This window comes from Oryzias melastigma, linkage group LG21 (assembly GCF_002922805.2).
Source record: "Oryzias melastigma strain HK-1 linkage group LG21, ASM292280v2, whole genome shotgun sequence".
NCBI lineage: Eukaryota > Metazoa > Chordata > Actinopteri > Beloniformes > Adrianichthyidae > Oryzias > Oryzias melastigma.
In genome coordinates, this window is record NC_050532.1 from 17914183 (window position 1) to 17935054 (window position 20872).

Here is a 20872-nt window from a genome sequence, read left to right on the forward strand (position 1 = left end):
ATTTTTCCTCGTGTCGCTCGAATCCTCGTGCAGTTATTGGGCATTCTATTTTTCGCACACAGCCATATGGCCCTGCGTAGCTTCAATTAGACACATGGCTGGTATCTAAGATACACCGTGCCTGATTAGCTTTGTCCCTTCTCATTGTTGCACATGAAAAATACAAGACAACGGCTCCGTCCTTCATGGTTTTTATCAGAAAAAAAAGAAGATATTTCTCTTGGAATAAGGTCCCCGTTCTAGCCACCCCTCTGGCTTCACACATGCTTATCAGACTCCCAAACAACACCTAGCACAGGTGTGAATATCAAAATCCCCAGTGAAAATCACAGTGGGTACTCTCCTGTTGTCTTTGGAGTCCTCTTACATGCTGCAGTGGCTTTGCATCGGGGCCAAAATGCAGCTGGCTAACAGCAACTGCAGAAACACCTTTGGCTAAGTGCAAGGTGGACCTCCTTACACCAAATGCTCCTAATGACTTCAAAAAAAAAAAATCACCCAATCTAATTGAAATTGGAGCTTAAGTGTACAGTAGCTGGTTACTGCCCACCACAATCACACCATAACACTACAGCTTCACAATTCATTAGCAGGTACTTTCACAATATACAATAATTGAAAGACGGTTAGCATAATTGATAGCAGTTCACACCGTAGGGAAAGTGCACCGATCCATCTAATGATAGTAATAAAGCGTAGTGGCTTGAAGATGATGCCCGCTTGAGGTGTGAGCTGTGTACGCTGGAAATGACAAAGGGCCTTGTCCTTGCAGTTTGTCAAACATAACAGATACAAACACTGCGAACATGTTAGTCATATCCATGTCACCAGAAGAGAAGAGTAGGTTTGCAGATTGTGGCACTCATTCTCCTGCTGACCACCTTTGTAAACTGTGTAGAATAACATAAACCTCGTTAGAGATGCTACACAGAAATCAATTCATTTATTCAGTGTTAAGAAACCATCTGGCTCGATGGGAGCTGAAAGTCATCCTGGCAGGCCAGTTTCCTGACTGACACCTCATAGAATTAGTAGGAGGGTGCCTTTATTTAACATCTCCGCTGAGCTCAGACTTGCACCGCTTATCGTCATCTCGCCGCACTTGAAGATCAGGCATGAACCGATGAGTTTCCCACAAGTCTTTGTTGCGACGCTTCTCCGTATCTTCTTGTTTTTATTAGTCCAAGGTAGTCAGATATAACACTTTTTGTGTTCTCTTTGTGGAAGCTGTGAAAATGGCGCGCCATATGTAATACACTTGCTTGCTGTCGGCCTTGCCAATTCCCCCAAGATTGATAATTCCTGTGCCAATGCTCACACTCTCTCTTTGTCCTTGTGATTTGATCAAGCTGGTTAGATTTTTTTTCCCTGTTTCTAGTGTTTAGATGTTTGTTCGGTGGTCGGATTAAACGTGAAGCATAAGAGCGAAGTTTTACCTCCAAGATAAAGATGGAAATTCATTAAAAATCCAGAATTATTGACCGCAATAAGGGCATTCATGAGGAAAATATTCAGATAAACCGTTGCTTACGACTTTGATGCTTCCCCCCTCCTTCTTCTAATTCTGCACGAAATAAATTGGCTGCATATTTTGTTCACACCTTGAGCAACTTGGGGATAGAGAGCCCAATTCTCCCTCGTCATACCTGTGACAACAACCTGCAAAGTGCTCCCAGTGCCCTAATCTGCATCGTAGACATGCTGCTGCTGCTTCACGTAGATGTTGTTTTTCTTGATGTATGTATGTTTTTTTTTTTTTTTTTTACATTTGCACATCCCCCAGAATAACACGAGTCATAATAATCGATTGTCTCACAAGCTTTACCGCTTTCCCTCCCTCAAAAACATGTTTGGATCTAGTAGAAGGACAAACTGATGGTGTTTGATTTGGAGATGGCAGTCCGACAGTGATTTCAGCATCAACAGATGGCCAGTAGACTGGTTTAAATGAGTAACACCACTGCCTGCTTAAGGAGTTGGCTCCAGTAGTAGAGTAGTGTACTACTGTCATATCATATCTCCTTGTGTGAATGATGATGTCACGGTGATAGATGCGACTCAAGTGGGATCAGACCCACTCAGTGATGCCTGTAGAGACCCGCTCTGGGAGATCCCTGTCTGGCTGCATTATTCAACAATACTCCCTACCTCTCGCAGGGAAAAGGGACTCTTGAATATTTGAAAGATAGATTTGATTTTTTATTTACGTGTATAGATGTGGATGAGGGAATGGTGGTGGGGGGATGGAAATAGTGCCAGTCGGTGCAGCCTGGATGGTCACCAAGGCAACTTGCCGAGTTCTGCTAACTGATCTACTGTACGGGACTTCTTGGCTGTATCACAGGGGGACGGTTTGGAGAAGCGTGCTACTTCGAGCGCCTTTTGACTGCGACTGTGGGCTGCCGGATCATTGATCATTTCAGTTTCACAAATATATGTACTAGTTAGTCAAGCATTGGACTTTTGTTCTGCCAAATCTCATTGTGATCACCCATTGGAAAGGGGTTTCTTGCAGATTTTGTTTCCTAAAACTAACATCTAAAACTACCATCTGTAAGGTGGATATGATTAACACAAACTTACTAAGCAGCAAAAGATAATTTTGTTTTTGACTTTGGATGATCGAACAAAAATTTCCGTCCAGTTTGAAAATCTCTAAAAAAAAAAATTAAGAAACAGATTGAAAAGTAAAACTCCAGTATCAATTTTAGGTATCTCCTTTGGAATTGTGAGCTGCTGTGTCAAATAATAATAATAAAAAAAATCAATATTTCAATTGCAACACAAGATAAGAAATCTGCTCATTGATAATGTAGCAGACATGGTGGCAGACAGCCATAAACCATGTTAAAAAAAAGAGGAAAAAAGACAAACATGGCTGCCCAACCACTGCTCAGATCCTGACAAGCCAAGCTGAGTATTGATCCATCTGGCTCTGAAGACACTGTCATGTCACCTTTGCATTTAAGTGTTATCTTGTCAGCTTCAAATGATGTAGCTGTCAGATCTGGAGAAAGCTGGCCTGTGCAACGCCGCTTTGTCTGTGACGTCCAGCTGTGTGTTCCAGCAATATTAAAATCTAGTGTTTACGGTGCTATGCATATGTCAGGATTTCCCTGATCTGCTAACATGCAGCAAATCAGTGAAATATTTATTTTTTAAAAATGGCAATCTGTGTGATCATGTCAACAATGATTGAGCCATTTCTTGAAGCTAAAATCACAATTTTAGTCTTTTTCTTTTCTTGATTTTTAGAAACGTAATCTTGTGTCACAAAATTTATCAGAATGCTACAGGGGCGGAGCTACAGGAGGGGAGTTAGCTGCCCCACTTAGCAAAAAGCTTTATATTAGTAATATTGATAGAGATTAAGAAGTCATTTTTAAAAGTACCCCAGCTAAAAGAAAGGCTGCTTTAATATTATAAATAATAACAACAATAAAACAGTTTTGAGCTAATTTTATCTATACATTAAATTTAAGGAGACCAGGGTCCAAATTTGAGCAAATTACCCAGGATGCATCATTTTTTTCTTCCTTGAAGCTCTTTTAATCCATGTGCAAGTCCAAATTTCATTCCTTTTCTAGTGACAATAGGCCCGTGTGTTGCGCTGTGGGGTTAGCTAAAATGTTGGGGGCAAAAAGAAGTAGTGCAAAGACAACCATGTACTAAGTCAATATTATGGAAACTACACAAAGAAATGCAAGGAGCACTTGAATCTTTTCTGTCAGGAAAAAAAATGTAAGAGTGTTCTCATAGTACTGTTAAAGATAATTTATTTCCTTGCCTCTGAAGCAATAGTTTTTTGTTGATTGAGAAAACTGGACCTTCTTCTGTCCACACCAGATGAAAAAGTCTTGAAAAAAAGTTTTTTTTTTCTTCTGATTGTTCAACCAGTCTTACAGATGATTAAAATACATTAAAGCTACAATTGTAGAATAAACTAAAACAGAAAACAGTCAGAACTGAAGAAATCAGGCAAATACTTTCAAACCAATCATCCACATAAAGTGGTTTAAAGTCAATTTTTCAGCTTGTATTTTTATGATCTAAACCAGGTGTGTCCAAAGTCTGGCTAATTTTCACGGGCCTGAAGGCTCCTTTCATGAAATCAATAATAAGCTGCCCCCAGCATTTTCTAAAAACTGTGTTTACAATTTCTTGATAGTTATTGGCCAAATTACATTTTAACTTGTTGTAAACCTGTGGCAACACTATTGTGCGACCCTTCTGCAATGCTTTCTGGTTCATTTCCTTAAATGTCGACACCGCTTCCACCAAAAGTGGAAATTGGCATGAAACACCTTAACATGCCAAGTGTGTGAGTGTGACCATTTTGTGATCACACACTGAGCGTGACCATTTTCAAAAAGTTCAATATCATTCAAGACATGCTTTCAATGACAAACTAACTGGGAATTAACAGTGCAGAAAATCGACAGTAATTTTGATTGAACATATTTAGATGATTTTGTTTTCAATGTGAAGCAATTAATTCAATAGCTTATTTGCTTTTTATATTTTTACATTTGTTCAAATACTTAAACATTTTCAACATTTTCAAGGCCTGGAGATGCCTATCCCCGAAAGAGATGGACAAAGTGCCTGTGATGTCACAAATAGACAGTCAATGGTCCAGATGCACATAGTTATTATTTCTTTTTCTTTCTGTTTGGTGTTTTTAACATATTTTTGAGGCTTTTTCCTCAGGATGGACAACATATAGAGAAATGAAGCTTAACATTTTAGTATGTCTTTATCCAAATTGTTGTGAATCAAGAGCCGAAAAAGACACGTTATTGGAAAAAGTTGGTAGCAGTGATGTAGGAGCTACAATTTCTCAGGCCACAAGCTTCCTGCTCCCCATCCAGTTGTCAACTAAGTTTGGTTTTCCTCTTCTGAGTTGGCATTTGACTCAAAACTTTCCAATATTGCTCAGCATTTTTCTTGGACCCATAATGTTAAGTTGGGGTTTGAGGGGATGTAAAGTAGTATTTATTTATTTAAAAAAGGAACAATGCAATCTAAAAGCCAAAATGCTAGTTTTCATCTGTGGTCCTCTGGTCATGATGGCACAGAAATCAGTAAAAACACTAAGAACAATAAAAATGTACAAATGACAAAGCAAATAAAATCTGGAGTAGCAGTACAATAAAATACAATAAAATACAATAAGACATGACAAAGAACAAAACGTCACAACAGTGACAAACATTCACAACAGCTCTATCCTTTAATGCCTGCAGTAGTAAGTGTCGATAAACCATTTTTCCCCATTTTTTTGGCGAAACTGTTATATGTCTTGGACAGTCGGATCTCCTCAAGTATCGAGTCCCCTTCACGTGCACCTCTCACTGATCAGGCTGACTGACTAAAAGTTCTCCTGCCGAGTTACTCGCTCTGAGCTTTTTCTTTGGTCGATGAATTCTGGAGCCAAATTATGCATCACCTTGTACATCAGCATTAAGTCCATAAATATCAAGACCTTCTCAGTTTAGAAGACTGTATTTTTAAAATGACAGTGATGGTAATGTCCTGATTTCTTATCTAAAACTTGTTTATACAAAACTTCCAATGTTTTTTATGGTTATGCAATAGTTAAAATGACTAAAAATCATTGCACTTAAGTGAATTATTGCTGCTTCAGAGGTGGCGGAAGAGCGTGTAAAAAGATGGATGATGGGAAATGCGGGTGAGGTTACGTCATGCTAACAGTTCCACCCACATCTCAGAGGCAAATGTCAAGCAAACTATTGCCACTCTGCAGAAACTATGTCCTAAAAAACTTTTTTTTTTTTTAATTTTGGTTAAAAATGGCAACTAAAAGACCACTAGGAACATGATCAAACTTTAATTAAAACATAATTTTTAAATTTACTTCTGTTTTTCTGTGTACTTAATGACTAAATGACTGGTTCTGGTCTGTGGACCGACTCCAGAAAACTGCTGGTTCTGTTTTATGTTTTTTCAAGTTTAATTTCTTTTGATACATGAATTTAAAGAATGTAGTTCCCAAACCAGGAATAGTTTTCTGCACAAATGATAATTCATAAATGCTTTCACAGACACAGAATCACTTTATTTCTTATCATTACCAGCAGCTGCAGCGTGTTTACTGTTTACTGCTCATTAAAAATTTAAATTTAAATTATCAAAAGTAAATAAATAAATCATGCTGCTAATCGTAAAGTTAGTGATGACGGTAAACTGAATTCCACATGTTTGTTTGCTCCAGCTTGGACATGAGTGGTGGAGCCGTAAAGCGAGACACTTTTATTTTTCCTCTCAACTTGGAGCGTAATTCTCTTCCCTGTAGAATTCAGAGCTGATCATTAACCTTTCCTTTGGTTCCTTCTCTTGCCTGGTCACATTTCCTTTCTATTTGGTTCCTGGCCCCATATGCCACTTTCCTATTTCCTGCCTGCAGACAGCAGGGAGTAGCTCTATTATCACCTTCCTAGAGCTGTCTTTGAATGTGAGAGGCAATTCCATTTCACTCAGCCGTGGGGAGGAGGAGGAGGAGGAGGAGAAGGAGGAGGAAAAGATGCACCGCCGAGCGCTCACAGAAGTGAATCAGGTTTACTTTTTCCACCTGAATGTAAGACTATTTTGCTTTCCAGCTTTTATTTTGCAGATGAAGCGATTATGCGCCTCAGATTATGCACTTTCGAGTCCGACCAAAGGTTAAGCACTTCAGATCATACCCGCTTGTTGTGTGAACACTTCCCCGTTTCCGAGTCATCTTCTGAAATATTAACAATCCTAAAGAAGCTATGTTACAGTGCTGTGAAGCTGTGCTAAACACGCTGAAGCTTCCTCCCATGCTTTCGCTCTCGAGTGTTCTCCCTGCAACATTTCACTGAGATTCTTGAACCTCCTTTCTTTTTATTCCAGCTTTTACCCAGCTCTCTGGAATAGACGGACTCTTGACAATATTGCTCCCGGATAAATTAAACATGAGTTATCGGGAGTGATAATCTGTGGGCCTCTCTTTTCACACTGCATTCCCAATGAGCTGTGTGTTGGCCTGGTGTTGTTGCCTGCAATTTTAATGAAGATTATTCTTGTAACACGACTGTCGCCTGTTTGCTCCTATTCTCCCCCAAAATATTTTCTCTTTTAACGGAGAATTATGTTTTTTTTTCAAGCAATCTGTGCAATATTTGTGGGTTATTTTAAGATCGTTTCCACCGCAGGTCAATCACACATTTGTCAGACTTGTAATTGGGATATTTAGGCAATCAGATCAACGCTTTCTGACTCTGTGTTTCAAGATTAAATATTCATCATCATGTACTGGTTAAATCATAAACGACAAGGAACAAAATGTTGCTTTTTTTTAAAATAAGAATTAAACTCTCTTCTTTTTTTCTGTTCAGGGAAGAATCAGAGACATACTCCGAAAATGGAAGCAATGCTTAATAAATAATTTTAAAGTCGCAAACGTCCAGCCTAAAAAATCACAGGGATTCAATAACATTCATTTGGCATAAGTCAGTTTCATTTCTGTGTGCTTTTCATCAGAAATGGCTTAAAAAGTGGAGTTAGTCTGAATTTTTCATGCCGCTGGGCTTACAGAGGGACAGTAGCCGTGTTCTTCACTCGCAGACGTCTGACAGTGCATGGCAGCAGAAATAACAAAATGGTCACAAACCCCAACTGCACTCCCCGGGTCACAGAGGCTCTTTAAAATTTAATGAGGCCGCCATCAAACCAAACAGTTGATAACAGACCAGAAGCAGGTGATAAAAGAAGTTTTGGTAGGAACATTAGCCCTTCCACTGACTTTGTGCTCCACGATATTATAGCCTCGCAATTTGCTAAGCCAAATAATCCTCGCCGGCATGTGCAAAGCCGTTAAGTGCATTACTCCCAGAGATTTTGATACCCACAGGAGTGCAATATTTCACAACTGTTACTTGTTCAGAGGCAACATTCACACGTTCGTAATTATGCATGGCTTTCACATCTTCTCTTTTCACATTATTCGATGTTTTGAGCGAAGTAGCTTGAGTGTTTCCACCGGCGTCACAAATCCGGAAGTCGAGATACGTTGGAGGATTGGAAGAGAACAGATGAATCACAGAAAAAGAAACCTACACTTTGAATCAGATCCTTCCCACAAGTGAATTAGTGATTACTGCTCAGTTAACTATAATTCAGGTTAGGATGATGAAGACAAACATATAGAACAGATTTGTTACCATTTACTTCCTATTTAGTAATAATAATTTATTTGTAGATGATACTTTTTTGCTAAATTATGTAGATTACTTCAGGTTACTTACTCAAACATTCAAAATTATGTGTTTTCCCAAAGTCTACCATCAACGGCAGATGAATAGGGACTGATTCAACCAATGGTTTACTTTTGGCTTGATGAGAAGCTGCAAGGAAAAGAAGATATTTTTTTGTAAAAATGTCCTTGCTTAAATTGAAAAAATAAATAAATTGTCGATTTGGCTTAAAAGTAATATTAATATATTCTATACAAAACTAACACCATTATTATAATTTAGTTTAAGCAGAAGCAGTAATCACCTGAAGCAAAAGAAGCTGATTTATTTTGTCTGCCAAGTTATAATGGTCCTATTTATTTGAAGTGTTTATTGCAATTGGATTTTTTTTCTTTTAACAATTAAACAGAGTTTTGTTTTGTCTGATTGTTTGTGAAAACCTGAAGCAGAGCTGTAATTTACAGTCGAGACTTTTGCCAAGTAAAGAAATGAAACTGTGTTTGTTTTGAACAGTGAGAAGTGCCAATATGGCCGCGTTCAAACAGGGCAAAATATAGTCAAATAATTTAAATCTCAGTTTTACTAGTTCAAAATTAGAAAAAGAAAAAAAAAATTAAATCAGTTTTAAAATCTCATGTTAACAATGGAGGAGTTTGTTAAAAAGGAAAAATATAAGGATTTAATTCATTTTTGTTAAATAAAAAAAACCTCAAAACACAATATTGTCTATTTTTTAGACAATATGTGCTTAATAACTAACATATAATGTAGAAAAATGCATAGTATGGACATACTAATTCCACTAAAGAAAAATTGCATTTTATTTTTTACAATAAACTTATTGTAACAATGTACATCAGTACACCAATATTAAAGTATAAAATGTTTTTGCTTAAAAAGTCTAACTAAATCAGCTTAAAAAATTTTTATAGTTTGAACATGTTCTCAAATATCAAGTAAAATGTCAAAGAATAAGTATGACATCCTCGGTTTGTGTAGGAGTCTGATTATACTTCCATACCGCCATAAAAACCACTGACCTTTATGGTCAAACATGACTTGTTATCACTCCATAGCTTCAAGCCGGAGTGCTGGTCTGCAGGGCTCATTATTGCTTGCAGGCATGGACTTGCGTCAGCCTCACCCCAGGAGAAGTGAAGGATTCGGTGTATTTGACTAGCACTGCAGCTTTCTGTGCAGTCCTTCAAAAAGTTACAGGAGATGTGCTTTGTCCTTTTTTTTCTTTTTTTTTTTTTTTTAAGCTGACAGACTTCCTTAATGCCTTAATGAATAATGTTTGACGTGATCCGGTCTAAACACCTCAGGGACGGACCGGCTGTTCAATTTTTAAAGGATGAATTTGCACCTTTTAAAAAAATTGGTTGCGGTTAGAGAGAATTTGTTCAATCTTGTTCTCTTAGTGACCACGTCTTATGTGGTTAACGCTCATATTATGGTTTAAACTGCTGATAATTTAGACACAAGGGATTTTTGATTAAATTTAAAGTGTGAAAGAAAAGTTGTTTTATTTTTACATGTTTTACTTTTTTATTTTTAGATTAAATGCCTAAATGTTTATATTTTAGCCTTTTTTGTCTATGTACATGCAAGCGTTAATTATGGGAGTCAAATTCCTTGTATATGTTCAAACATACTTAGTCAATTAAGATGATTCGGACATTTTCCAGTGTAAATTTAGGATATTTATGCATATTGTCTTTCAGATATTCAGAAATAAGTTCAAACTGAGTTGTTCTGTTTTTCTTTTTTACAAATATGAACACAAAGATCCCCTTTTCTGACTTGATAAAACGATCTAAGAATTAAATTTGTTTTAAGTTTGGGTTTCAAATAAAGAAATATATATGTTTTTTTTTAGCATTTCCAATGCTCAGATACAGGTCTGCCTATTCAATTCAGGAATAAACCTCTTGATTTTTAAGGTTGAATCTGAATTCCTCTTCTACCCTTACATTTAGCCCTCCGAATGGAGAGTTCTGGAAAAATTGTGTCTTCTAATTCGATGTCACTCCCACTGGATGACATCATCAATATTTGTCGGTCATCTACGTTAGTGCAAATACACCACAACTCCGTGGCACAGCGCGCCGTGGTACAACCGGACCAACCAACCGAACCCTGATCCACTGGAGAGCAATGGTTTCAGTTCAGTTGAGGGTTAGCCAACGTACAGAAGTCCACAAAAAGGAGTGAATGACAAAGCATAGGATGAATAGCTTAACCCTTTAACACCTAAGGTGTCGCTGGTGACGCTTAAACACAAAATCTTTGACATACTTTAATTTTCAACCGCTAACACGATCAACTTAATTCTAGAATGACGTTGATCGTGACAACAATTTAAAAATTACAGTAAATCAGAAACATAAACATTTAAGTTCAGGTGTTTAAGTGTTAAACGAGTAAACATGATGCCGCCAGAAAGTACAGTTACAGTATCATTACAGCTGGTTTTTGTCTTTTAAATGCTTTTTTTCCACCACCTTTCTCTGGCAATAGCGCCTCCATGTGAGCAGAGTTCAGAACTGCAGGTTTTTTGCGGGCAGTTTGGGTTGCTACAGTCCTTGGTTCATTTTGTGAAAGCAAACCGACCAGACGAAAGGTATGACCATTTGAAGGAAACCTGTGAGACTATCTTTGGATAGGCTAGTCCTGTTAATGATTATCTTGTGGTATCAATTGTTGGTATGGCTTGGTTACATTTACTCTATTATTTTCCAACTGTTTTTAATCAATCCTGTTTTGGGCGTGGCTTGGTTTTGGAGCTATATTCGTACTCGCTGTACGCCAACCAAGGGTTGCAATGTCTGATCCAAATCAGAGGTATTGTGTGCTTTCACACGTCTGATTGGAGGATTCCGTTCCAATCAGGTTCGGAAGGTTTGGTTCCTGCCTCGCCGACCCGTGCATCAGAGTGTCCATGGGAAAGACCCTAAACCCCATATTGCTACTGGTTGTTGAGGTTGGCGACAGTGTAAGGTCGTGGAGCAATCAGTGTGTAATGGTGGAAAAGTGTCGTAAATATATACCATTTTACTCGACTGAATAGTTCAAATTCAAACTTGACAAATATGCACATGACACTCTTGACTGTATAACTCCTGATTAACCTTTTAATTATTGATACAATGTTCATTGTAATTTAATTTTATTTCTACTTTATTGTTTTAACTGTATTTATTTTCTTGTGATGTCTTTCAGCCCAGGTATTGAAAAATAAATTTAATCTTAATGGGAATTCCATTAAAAAAACAAACAAAAAAACATAATGTCCTGTTTATTAATATGATGACATTTGAGCCTCAGTTTTACCTAAATGAAGATTTCTAAAATGTTTTTTCTTTAAATATTTAAGCACCAACTCTTTCCAGAATAAAACTCCAGTGATACTTTTTAACAAGATTCCTTAACAAGCTTTATTTACACATTATTAAACATTATTAATGTGTTTATAGGGTGTTAGTAAGACATTTATCAGCACAATAGGCCGAATGAGGTTTAATAACACACTTAGTAAGATTCATTAACATCTAAAGTGAGACCATTGTCTGCAAAGGCCATATTTAATAACTACTTACAAGCTTAACAAATGTATTAACTATCATTGTCAACATTATATTGAGTGTTTCTTCTTTGAAAAATAAGATATGCTCATGTCGTACTCAACATGGTGACAAAGTACAGTTACTTAGAAACATCTACTTAAGCAAGTTTCTGAAAAAAATTACAGCAACAATTGGCTTCATTTGATTACTTCTGTTTTTAGTAAAATTACTTTACTTGTGTATATATTTATATTTATATTGGAATAAAAGGGGAACAGTCAGCGCTGGACACGGAAAATTTCTAAAAGTTAGCATTGCCGACACAAAGGCCCCGCCCCTTTTAGAACACTTCCACCTGACAGTAATGACGCTAAACTTCCAGCATCTTGATATTTGTTACTTTCGGTTCCCCCGCCCCTCCTTCTATGTAATCATTTTCCAGTTTCCTTAACCCCACTTTTTTTCTAAAGTGTTTAAATGTATTTTCTTTAAATAAACCATCAATGTTTTCACTATCAGAACACAGTGGAGTCATAAATAGAACTTTTAAAATGCTCGTATTGATTAGATTTTCACTTTGTTTAATTGGTGACGTCATACTTCCTGTTAGAAAAAAAAAGTAGTCAGCATGCTGTCCGAATTGTTTTTATAATTCAGGCCACTATATAGCCCTGCACTATATAGTTTTTTTTAGTAGTTAGAGAGTAGGGAGGGAATTCGGACATAGCCCAAGTCTCTCGACTTGCTGTGGACTGGAATATTCCATTACTGCAAGGGAACGGGGGAGAATAAAACACTTCCACACGATCAGTGCTGAGGCGTTTTAAATTATTTATCTGTACTTTTTTAATGGCAGAGTTAAATAATGATGGTCGTAACATTTATTTTAGACACTTTTATTAAGTGTTCTGCTTAGGGGGCTCCATAGTGTTGGGGGCCACAGGCAATCGCCTACCTTTGCCTAATGGTAAGTCCAGCCCTGCTTGTATGCCAGAAAATTCAAATCAAAAATTCTAATCAAATTGCTGTCTGGAATCCCAGCCGTCATGTGAGTTAAAACAGCATTAATTCAATACTTAAAATTCATTATAATTGGGAACAAGGAAGAATCAGATGTAAAATATTTAAAAAGATAAAATACTGGATATTTATTGTTGGTCTTTGCTCAGTAGATTGAAATATTGTGCATCATAAATTTGTTCAAGACTTCAGTCAGTGCTTTGTTCTCACCAAAAGGACAGTAAAGAAGGGTTCATACTTGTTCAAAATCATTCTAATTTTTATTTCAACATTAGAAAATCATGGAATTTACACACTAATTCAAAAAAGAAAAATACTTTAGTCAGTACTTGAGTAGTTTTGTAACCAGTACTGAGTTTGGATACTTTAGGCTTATGTTAAACTTGGTTTTTGCAGAAATACATACTCTATAGTCAGCACTGATTCACCAAGAACCAGCTGCATGTTCCTGATGTAGTTGACTAAAATGGTCAAACTTTGGGACCCAGATAAACATTTACAGGCCGTTTTCAAAAAGTCTGCTAGAAAGCTAAAATTTTGGGTTTCAGATGAAAACCTTCTGGGTATTGGCACACGATCCCTGTCACTTGAATGTGTCCCGAACAACACGATCACCTGCCATGAGGTTAATTTGCCATGAGCTTTGTGGTAAAGAATCACGCCGGAGTCTGGTCTGACTGGGCCGTAAAGGACATCAATAATGAGCAGGTGTAGGAGTGCACTTCTGCGTAGGCGCGTGTCTCTGTGGGTCCAGGGAGGACGGCTAATAAGGGTTTAAAAGCCACAACTGTCCACTCCGCCCCTTAGCAGGCCTCCAGCTGTCTTTTTTTGTCAGAAAGCACCCTGATTCCCTCTGACAGAGCAGATCACCAATGGCAGAAAACCACGGGGGATAAAGTTATGTTAACATGGCACCAAGCAACCCTAACCCTTAATCTGATCGATTGTAATTAAAGACAAATGAATGTTTACTTGTTTGTTGGTTCATTTAGGTGCCAAAAAGAACCAAAAAAAAAGGCTCGACTTTGATTTATTGATGGAAGTTGCAACGTGACATCGAGCAAACAACATATAAATAACTTAAAGGCCATCTTAAATGCATTCCTATAAAATTTTTAGAGCCACTGTAACATAAGCCACTACCTGTCATGAATCCCAAATAACCTTGGCTCCCATCCTCTTAGTTCAGCCCGGTGTGCCTCATTCCTTATTACTGGCCTGACAAGGAAATGTTTACCCATCCGACAAGAGACAAGCCATTCCATAGCCAGGAAAAGCAATTTCACCTGACTGGAGTAGCACACGATGTCCCCATATCCTTGCTTGCAATAATTTTGTTGTCATTTTGTGTGCTGTGATCATATCATTGAAGTGACAGTGCTGGGCATTAGGTAAAGTCCCTAAGCTGGTGCTCACTTTCAGGCTTTTTCTCTCCTTGTCATTCACATTGATTGGATTAGACCCAGGTGGCACGCATATTCCTTTTGGCACAACAACAACAAGTAAAAAAAAAAAAAAAAAAAAAAAAAAAAGGAAAGTGATGATATGATGGTGGAGGAAAAACACATTGTTGTACGCTTAAATTAACATTGTTAACCAGGGCTTGGTTGGTGAAAAGTAAAGCTTTCGAAAACGATTATTTCTGTGAAAGCTCCTTCTGATTTATTCTATAGTATCCCTCTATATGACTGAATGTAAATCCGTGCATACATCAACGTTGAATAAATGCTGTTCACTCTGACTCACTGCATTATGCTCAGCTGGTCAAAGCAGATTTGCGCATGAGATCCTAACCTGTGCTGCTCCCCGTCTCCCCGAGGGACAAAGCTGGCCACAGACATAACAAATCAGCCCCCCACCCGGCCGCTCGTCTTTATGATTATGTCCACTGACTATCCAAGAGAAGAATTAAACCTGGGAAAACACACCAAAGTGCTGCATGACTGATTCAACAATTGGTTTGTTCAGTAGGAGAGACAGAGAGAAGAAGAAAAAGAAAAAAAAAGAAAAGTCCTCTTTGCTTATTAAAGATCAGCGATGGAAGTGAACCATAATCCCGTAATGAGTAGAGCAGAGAGTGGCCTCTTCTCCTTGGGTACAGACAAGTCTGTGCTTGCATGTTTCTCAGAAATAGATTGCTGGACCCAGTAGCCCTTCTGTAATGACCCCTCTTGTTAGCTTCAGAGATTCATGGCTCTTCATTAAAGATACAACTGCTGGCTGCACCCACCAAGGAAATCCATGCATGTGCTCCTGAAGGCTTATAGCTCAGATTGTTATTATTTTTTATCATTTAGAACATGCAATTATGACTGGCAACAATAATGCTCTCGTTTACTTGAATTTGTTTTATTATGTTTTAACAGTGCTTTGTTTCATTTTAAATTTAAATACATTTCATGATAAAAGCAATTAAAAATTAGCAATTTTTGATTTACAAAACTGTCAAAAAATTCTAAAATGAGCAGATTTGAGATCATAAACCATATTTGTAATTTAAGAAGACTAAATTCTATATAATCACTCCTCCTGAACGTCAGCGGGGGTTACTTTAACCTTGTCAGTAAATTAAGCATGAAGGCGTTTAGACCAGCTGCTTTCTGACACTGCGCCAATCCTTTAAATCAAAATAAAAAAAAGCATATTTCCATTTTTTTTTAAATAAATCTTATTCATATATATTTCAGGAAGTGATTCTTTAGTGTTTTTTCAGTATTTCTGGAGCTTGATTTGCCCCAGCAGCGGCTATAACTTTTAGCGCATCAAATATTTACCAGCGCTGGGACTCATAAACACATCTTCAGTGGGACGCTCTGATTTCACGCCATATCACAAACATTTTAAGGCTTTCCTGCCACCGACTGTCATTTTTGGCGTGTTAATAATAAATCCTGATTTCATGGGCAGACATACTTTGGCACTCATGGCGCATGAATAGGTAAACAACGCGGGTAAAGGTAAATACCCCTGACAGGAAAAAACAATCCAAATATTTTTTTTTTATTTATTTGAACGCATTTCTTCCTTTATGTGAAGTCGGAGCTCACTTCTTTCCTGATATGTATCAGGCCCATGTCACAATGAAAACAAGTCACTTTGCGCTCCTTCCTAATTAAGAGCTGTCTAATTAAATTACAGCCTGGAGTTAACCAATGACAGCACTTGTTTCATTAGCAAAGAGAGGAGAGGAAAAAAATCCTCCCTGATTGCAGAATGGTGTCAATTGGCTAATTTGCCGCCTTCCATACTTCAAGTCATCCGCGAGGCGTTTTCACAAGATTAGGAAAGGCGTGTGCAAAAGCCTGTGATATAGGTTGAGCTAATAGTTGCTTCCCATTGAGCTATGCAGGTTGAGAACTGCAACCCGCTGGCGAGTGATCTCTCCAAGAAATTTATAAGTGTGGGCAGTGGCTTTCCGAGCTCCAATGGATCGGAGCTTTCGTTGCAGGACCATCCTATTATATCTGCAAGTGACAACCTGGAGAGAGGTTCACCTCTGAAAAAAAACTCCAGGGAGATGACGAATCAGTCAGAGGCAGACAATTTTCCCGACTCCAAGGACGCATCAGGGGACGTCCAGAGGGGCAAACTCTCTCCTGATCTTCACGGAGTCTCTGACATCCGTCATAATTTCGATGGATCTGCAGGAGAAAGGTGCATCTTTTCTCCGTCTACCCAGCCGCAGTCAGTTTCAGCAGCAGCAGCCGCCGCCAGTGCCATGTTTCCCTACCCGAGCCAGCACGGACCCGCGCACCCGGCTTTCTCCATCGGGAGCCCCGGCCGGTACATGGCCCATCATCCCGTCATCACTAATGGACCGTACAACAGCCTTTTAACCAACACCTCTCCTCAGGGCTACCCGGCAGCGGGTTACCCTTACGCGCAGCAATATGGACACACGTACCAAGGGGGGGCTTTTTACCAGCTATCCTCGGCGCAGGCGGGACTGGTTCCGGGTAAAGCGCAGGTGTATCTGTGCAACAGGGCCCTGTGGCTGAAGTTTCACAGACACCAGACAGAGATGATCATCACAAAACAAGGACGGTAAGTGTGCGTAAAAATGCGCAAAAACCAACACGGATTTTTAGCCAAAACTATTTATTTATTTTCGTTCATTTAAAGTTGAAATTTAAATTAATAAAAATAGTAATAATAAAAATGAATGCGTTTAAATCCATCAAAAAAAATAATGGAGGGAGCGATCAGCTTAAAAGATAAAAACGCATAATTCTAGAAAAACTAAAAGAACAAAACAAAATGAGGAAGTCCGCGTCGTTTTTTATTTTTTCCGGCAGCTTCATTTTTTTTCTCCTCTATTAAAAAATATCTTGAAATTCATTTATTTATTTATTTTCTGTCCCGCAGACGGATGTTTCCTTTTTTGAGCTTTAATATTTCTGGCCTGGACCCAACAGCTCACTACAATATTTTTGTGGATGTAATCCTCGCTGACCCAAATCACTGGCGCTTTCAAGGTGGAAAATGGGTGCCATGTGGAAAAGCAGACACAAACGTCATAGGTATTATCGTTTTTATTATTTCTATAAATTTATAACATATTAGTTCATTATTATTATTTTTTTTACAACTTTTTCGTTTGTTTGTTTTGCAGGCAACAGGGTTTACATGCATCCAGACTCTCCAAATACTGGTGCGCATTGGATGCGTCAAGAAATCTCCTTTGGAAAGCTGAAGCTCACAAACAACAAAGGTGCCTCCAACAACACTGGGCAGGTAATTCATTATATTTTTAAATTACATTTTTTGTTTATTTCTTCTCCCTTTTCCTGGATTATATGTGCCAGTTTTAGCGCACAAATAAAACTGTTTTTACTTTTTTTTTTTTTACTTCAAAAGTGAGTTTGACGCGCGCGCTTTGATTTGAAACTGCAGATGGTGGTTCTGCAGTCTCTCCACAAGTACCAGCCCAGGCTCCATGTGGTGGAAGTGAACGAGGATGGCACGGAGGACACCAGCCAGCCAGGAAGAGTGCAGACTTTCACCTTCTCGGAGACGCAGTTTATCGCCGTCACGGCGTACCAGAACACCGATGTGAGGGTCCAGCGACGCACGAGCGCACGCAGAGACAAAAAAAGAAAAAGCCAACAAAAAATAAATATTTTTAATTTAATTTTACACAAATAGAATTAAATATAACCATTTGAGTCATCACGTGGGAATTAATGTCCTTAGTCCGATTTTTAAAACTATCACTATTAATCTTTCAACAACAATTTTGCTGCAACAAATGTATCACAATTATGACATTCTTTTTAATTCATGAATTTTTCCTCCACAGATCACTCAACTAAAAATCGACCACAATCCCTTTGCTAAAGGATTTCGGGACAATTATGACACGTAAGATTTATTTAATAATTTGCTTTTATTTTCTTTTATTCAACAAGTATGTGTATTAATGCATAAAATAGACGTTTTCTTGAAAAATATATTGATAATAGGTTTTTTTTGACATTTTTTTACACCAAAAGCCTAAACATATAGGTAAAAGCCTGTTGCATTATTTCTCTGTAAATGTGTACACCAATGAGTGTTATAATAATGTTTTAAATTCATTTGTGCTGAGAAAAATGCAACAAAACATTTTTATTTTTAGAAATTCCTTCATTTTATTTTGATAAAAGCGCATTTTTGTGCGTAAAAGTGGAGTTTGTTTTTACGGCCTCCGCTTTAAAAATCTTCTAATTCTCAAAAAAACTTTTATTTTTAATGTTTTGTTTTTACTCTAAACTCGTCAGTCTCCACATTCAGCGCCTGAACCGTCTCTGTTTTCCCCCTCCATCTTTTCAGTGTCTACACAGGCTGCGACATTGACCGCCTAACTCCATCACCGGGTGACTCTCCGCGTTCACAGATCGTGCCGGGTGCGAGATACGCCATGCCTAGCTCTTTCCTGCAGGACCAATTTGTCAGCACTTATGCCAAATCTCGCTTTCACCCTGGCGTGGGGACCGCTCCTGGCACGGAGCGCAACGTCCCACTCGGCAACAGCTTGCTGTCTCCTCAGCAAGCCGAGGAGCCCACTGTTGCCACCCCCCCGCAGCGATGGTTTGTCACCCCTGCCAACAACCGACTGGACTTTGCAGCCTCGGCATACGACGCCGCTGATTTCGCCGGTAACGCGGCCACCTTGCTGTCCTACGCAGCGGCCGGAGTGAAGGCTCTCCCCCTGCCGACGGCGGGCTGCTCCAACCGGCCTCTTGGCTATTACGCAGACCCGTCTGGCTGGGGAGGACGCACGCCGCCGCAGTACTGCGGCGTCAACAGCAAGGCCAGCTCGGTCTTTTCCTGCTGGCCCGCCAACACCCTCGGGGGCCGGTCAGGAAGCAGCTACCTGCAGGAGGAGGGGGACTCCATCAGCACGGAGAGGTCGCCCATCGGTGGCGCGGAGGAGAGCAAAGCCAAAGACATCACATCCGAGTCCAGCTGGATAGAGACGCCGTCCTCCATCAAATCCATCGATTCCAGCGACTCTGGGATCTTTGAACAGGCCAAACGGAGGAGAATCTCCCCCACGGCCACGCCGGTTTCAGAGACTGTGTCCCCGTTAAAGTCTGAGCTGCTGGCACCGAGGGAGTGTGACAAAAACTGTACAAAAGACATCGGTTATTACAGTTTCTACTCTCACAGTTAGGAATCTATCTATCTATCTATCTATCTATCTATCTATCTATCTATCTATCTATCTATCTATCTATCTATCTATCTATCTATCTATCTATCTGACCGTTTCATCTTTACATCCAAAGTGTAAATTTTTTTGGTTATGACATAAACTGTTACTCAGACTTGCTGTAATTATGGATATAATGTATAGATAATAATAATAATAATAATTGGCATTTGTGATAGTGACTGGATGTCCACGACATAAATATGATCCCCTATAGTGTCTGACAGAGCCAGTTGTCCTGTTTGAAGTAGCCTATAAACTGTTAGTATAACTTTAGGAATCTGTACATGAAATGTTTTTTTTTTGTGTGTAGCAGAAACTGACTATTTGTCAGTTTTTTGGGAGGGAAAATGTATTTTTAAATTATTTTAAAGCTGTGGCTGAAGCTACAGAAAGTTTAAGCGATGATCTCCTTCCCTTATGTTGGTTAAAGAAGTTGTCAGTGTTTGTAGACATGCAGGGTCTCTTCTTCTCCTTTATTTGGGGTTTTTTGCTTGACGTTGTGGAAATTCTCTGTATGTGCTGTGATGTGGATGAAACTTAATAAACGGTGTTCCCTCCAATCAGGGAACACTTTACTTAATCCAAATGGATCAAATTGATTCTTTTTTTTTTGAATTTATAACTTGCAAACATGGTTTTATTTTGACATTTTCATATCATGCACAAATCATTTTACGCCCAGATATTTTGTGAAATAAATGTGATCATATCTCTACAACATATTTTTTTTCATACAAGTGTAAAATAATACATAAAATTATTTATATCAAAGGATGAAAATTGGCTGGATGCGCTCCACGCGCGCACTCCAGAGTGAGCAAAACTCCCATGCAGCTGTCAGAGGAAAAAGCCTCTTCGAGGCCTCGCTGCGGTTTATGCTCATTATTTATTATTATGAAGCCTTTCCAGCCATAAACATCAGATGGTGACAACTGTAAGCAGATTCTGTAACCAGACAGCTTTCATCTATTGTGGGACCAGAGGCGGAGGAGCGATTGATTAATTTTTAATTGCATATGAGGTGTTTGTTACCTTTGGATTGGGGTTGTGCAGTGGCTGCACTGAACACTAGATGGCGACATTTCACTAAATGATTCTTGGACTTTGATGCAATGATTTAAATGTAAAAAAATAAAATAAAATAAACAAAAGAGGAAATAAAATCTTCTGAAGTCACTTGTACCTCACGGAAAATAGACACTGACGGTACAAGACATAATATTATAAGGAAAAATATAAGAAAAATAAAAAATATTAATGAAATTTGTTATAATCAAAAATGTTATATCTCTGTTGATCCCACCCCCCCACGTGAGTGAATACTGATGACTTTTCACCTAATATTTTATCAA

The 20872-nt window shown here is 38.5% G+C and overlaps 1 protein-coding gene across 1 annotated transcript; it reads left to right on the plus strand.

Moving 5' to 3' along the window:
- Positions 1 to 15372: 15372 nt before the first annotated feature.
- tbr1b (T-box brain transcription factor 1b) lies at positions 15373 to 20666 on the plus strand. Its single transcript, XM_024287345.2, has 6 exons — positions 15373 to 16867; positions 17189 to 17343; positions 17436 to 17557; positions 17717 to 17875; positions 18123 to 18184; positions 18635 to 20666. The coding sequence occupies exons 1-6, from the start codon at positions 16167 to 16169 to the stop codon at positions 19476 to 19478; spliced, it is 2043 nt and encodes a 680-aa protein (XP_024143113.1). The 5' UTR covers positions 15373 to 16166; the 3' UTR covers positions 19479 to 20666.
- Positions 20667 to 20872: the final 206 nt, after the last annotated feature.

Bases quoted from the DNA above. Each gene is read 5' to 3' on its own strand.
- tbr1b (XM_024287345.2), top strand. From the start codon at position 16,167: ATGCAGGTTGAGAACTGCAACCCGCTGGCGAGTGATCTCTCCAAGAAA. The intron at 16,868-17,188 runs GTAAGTGTGCGT...TCTGTCCCGCAG, and splicing joins ATCATCACAAAACAAGGACG to ACGGATGTTTCCTTTTTTGA. The intron at 17,876-18,122 runs GTGAGGGTCCAG...TTTCCTCCACAG, and splicing joins CGGCGTACCAGAACACCGAT to ATCACTCAACTAAAAATCGA.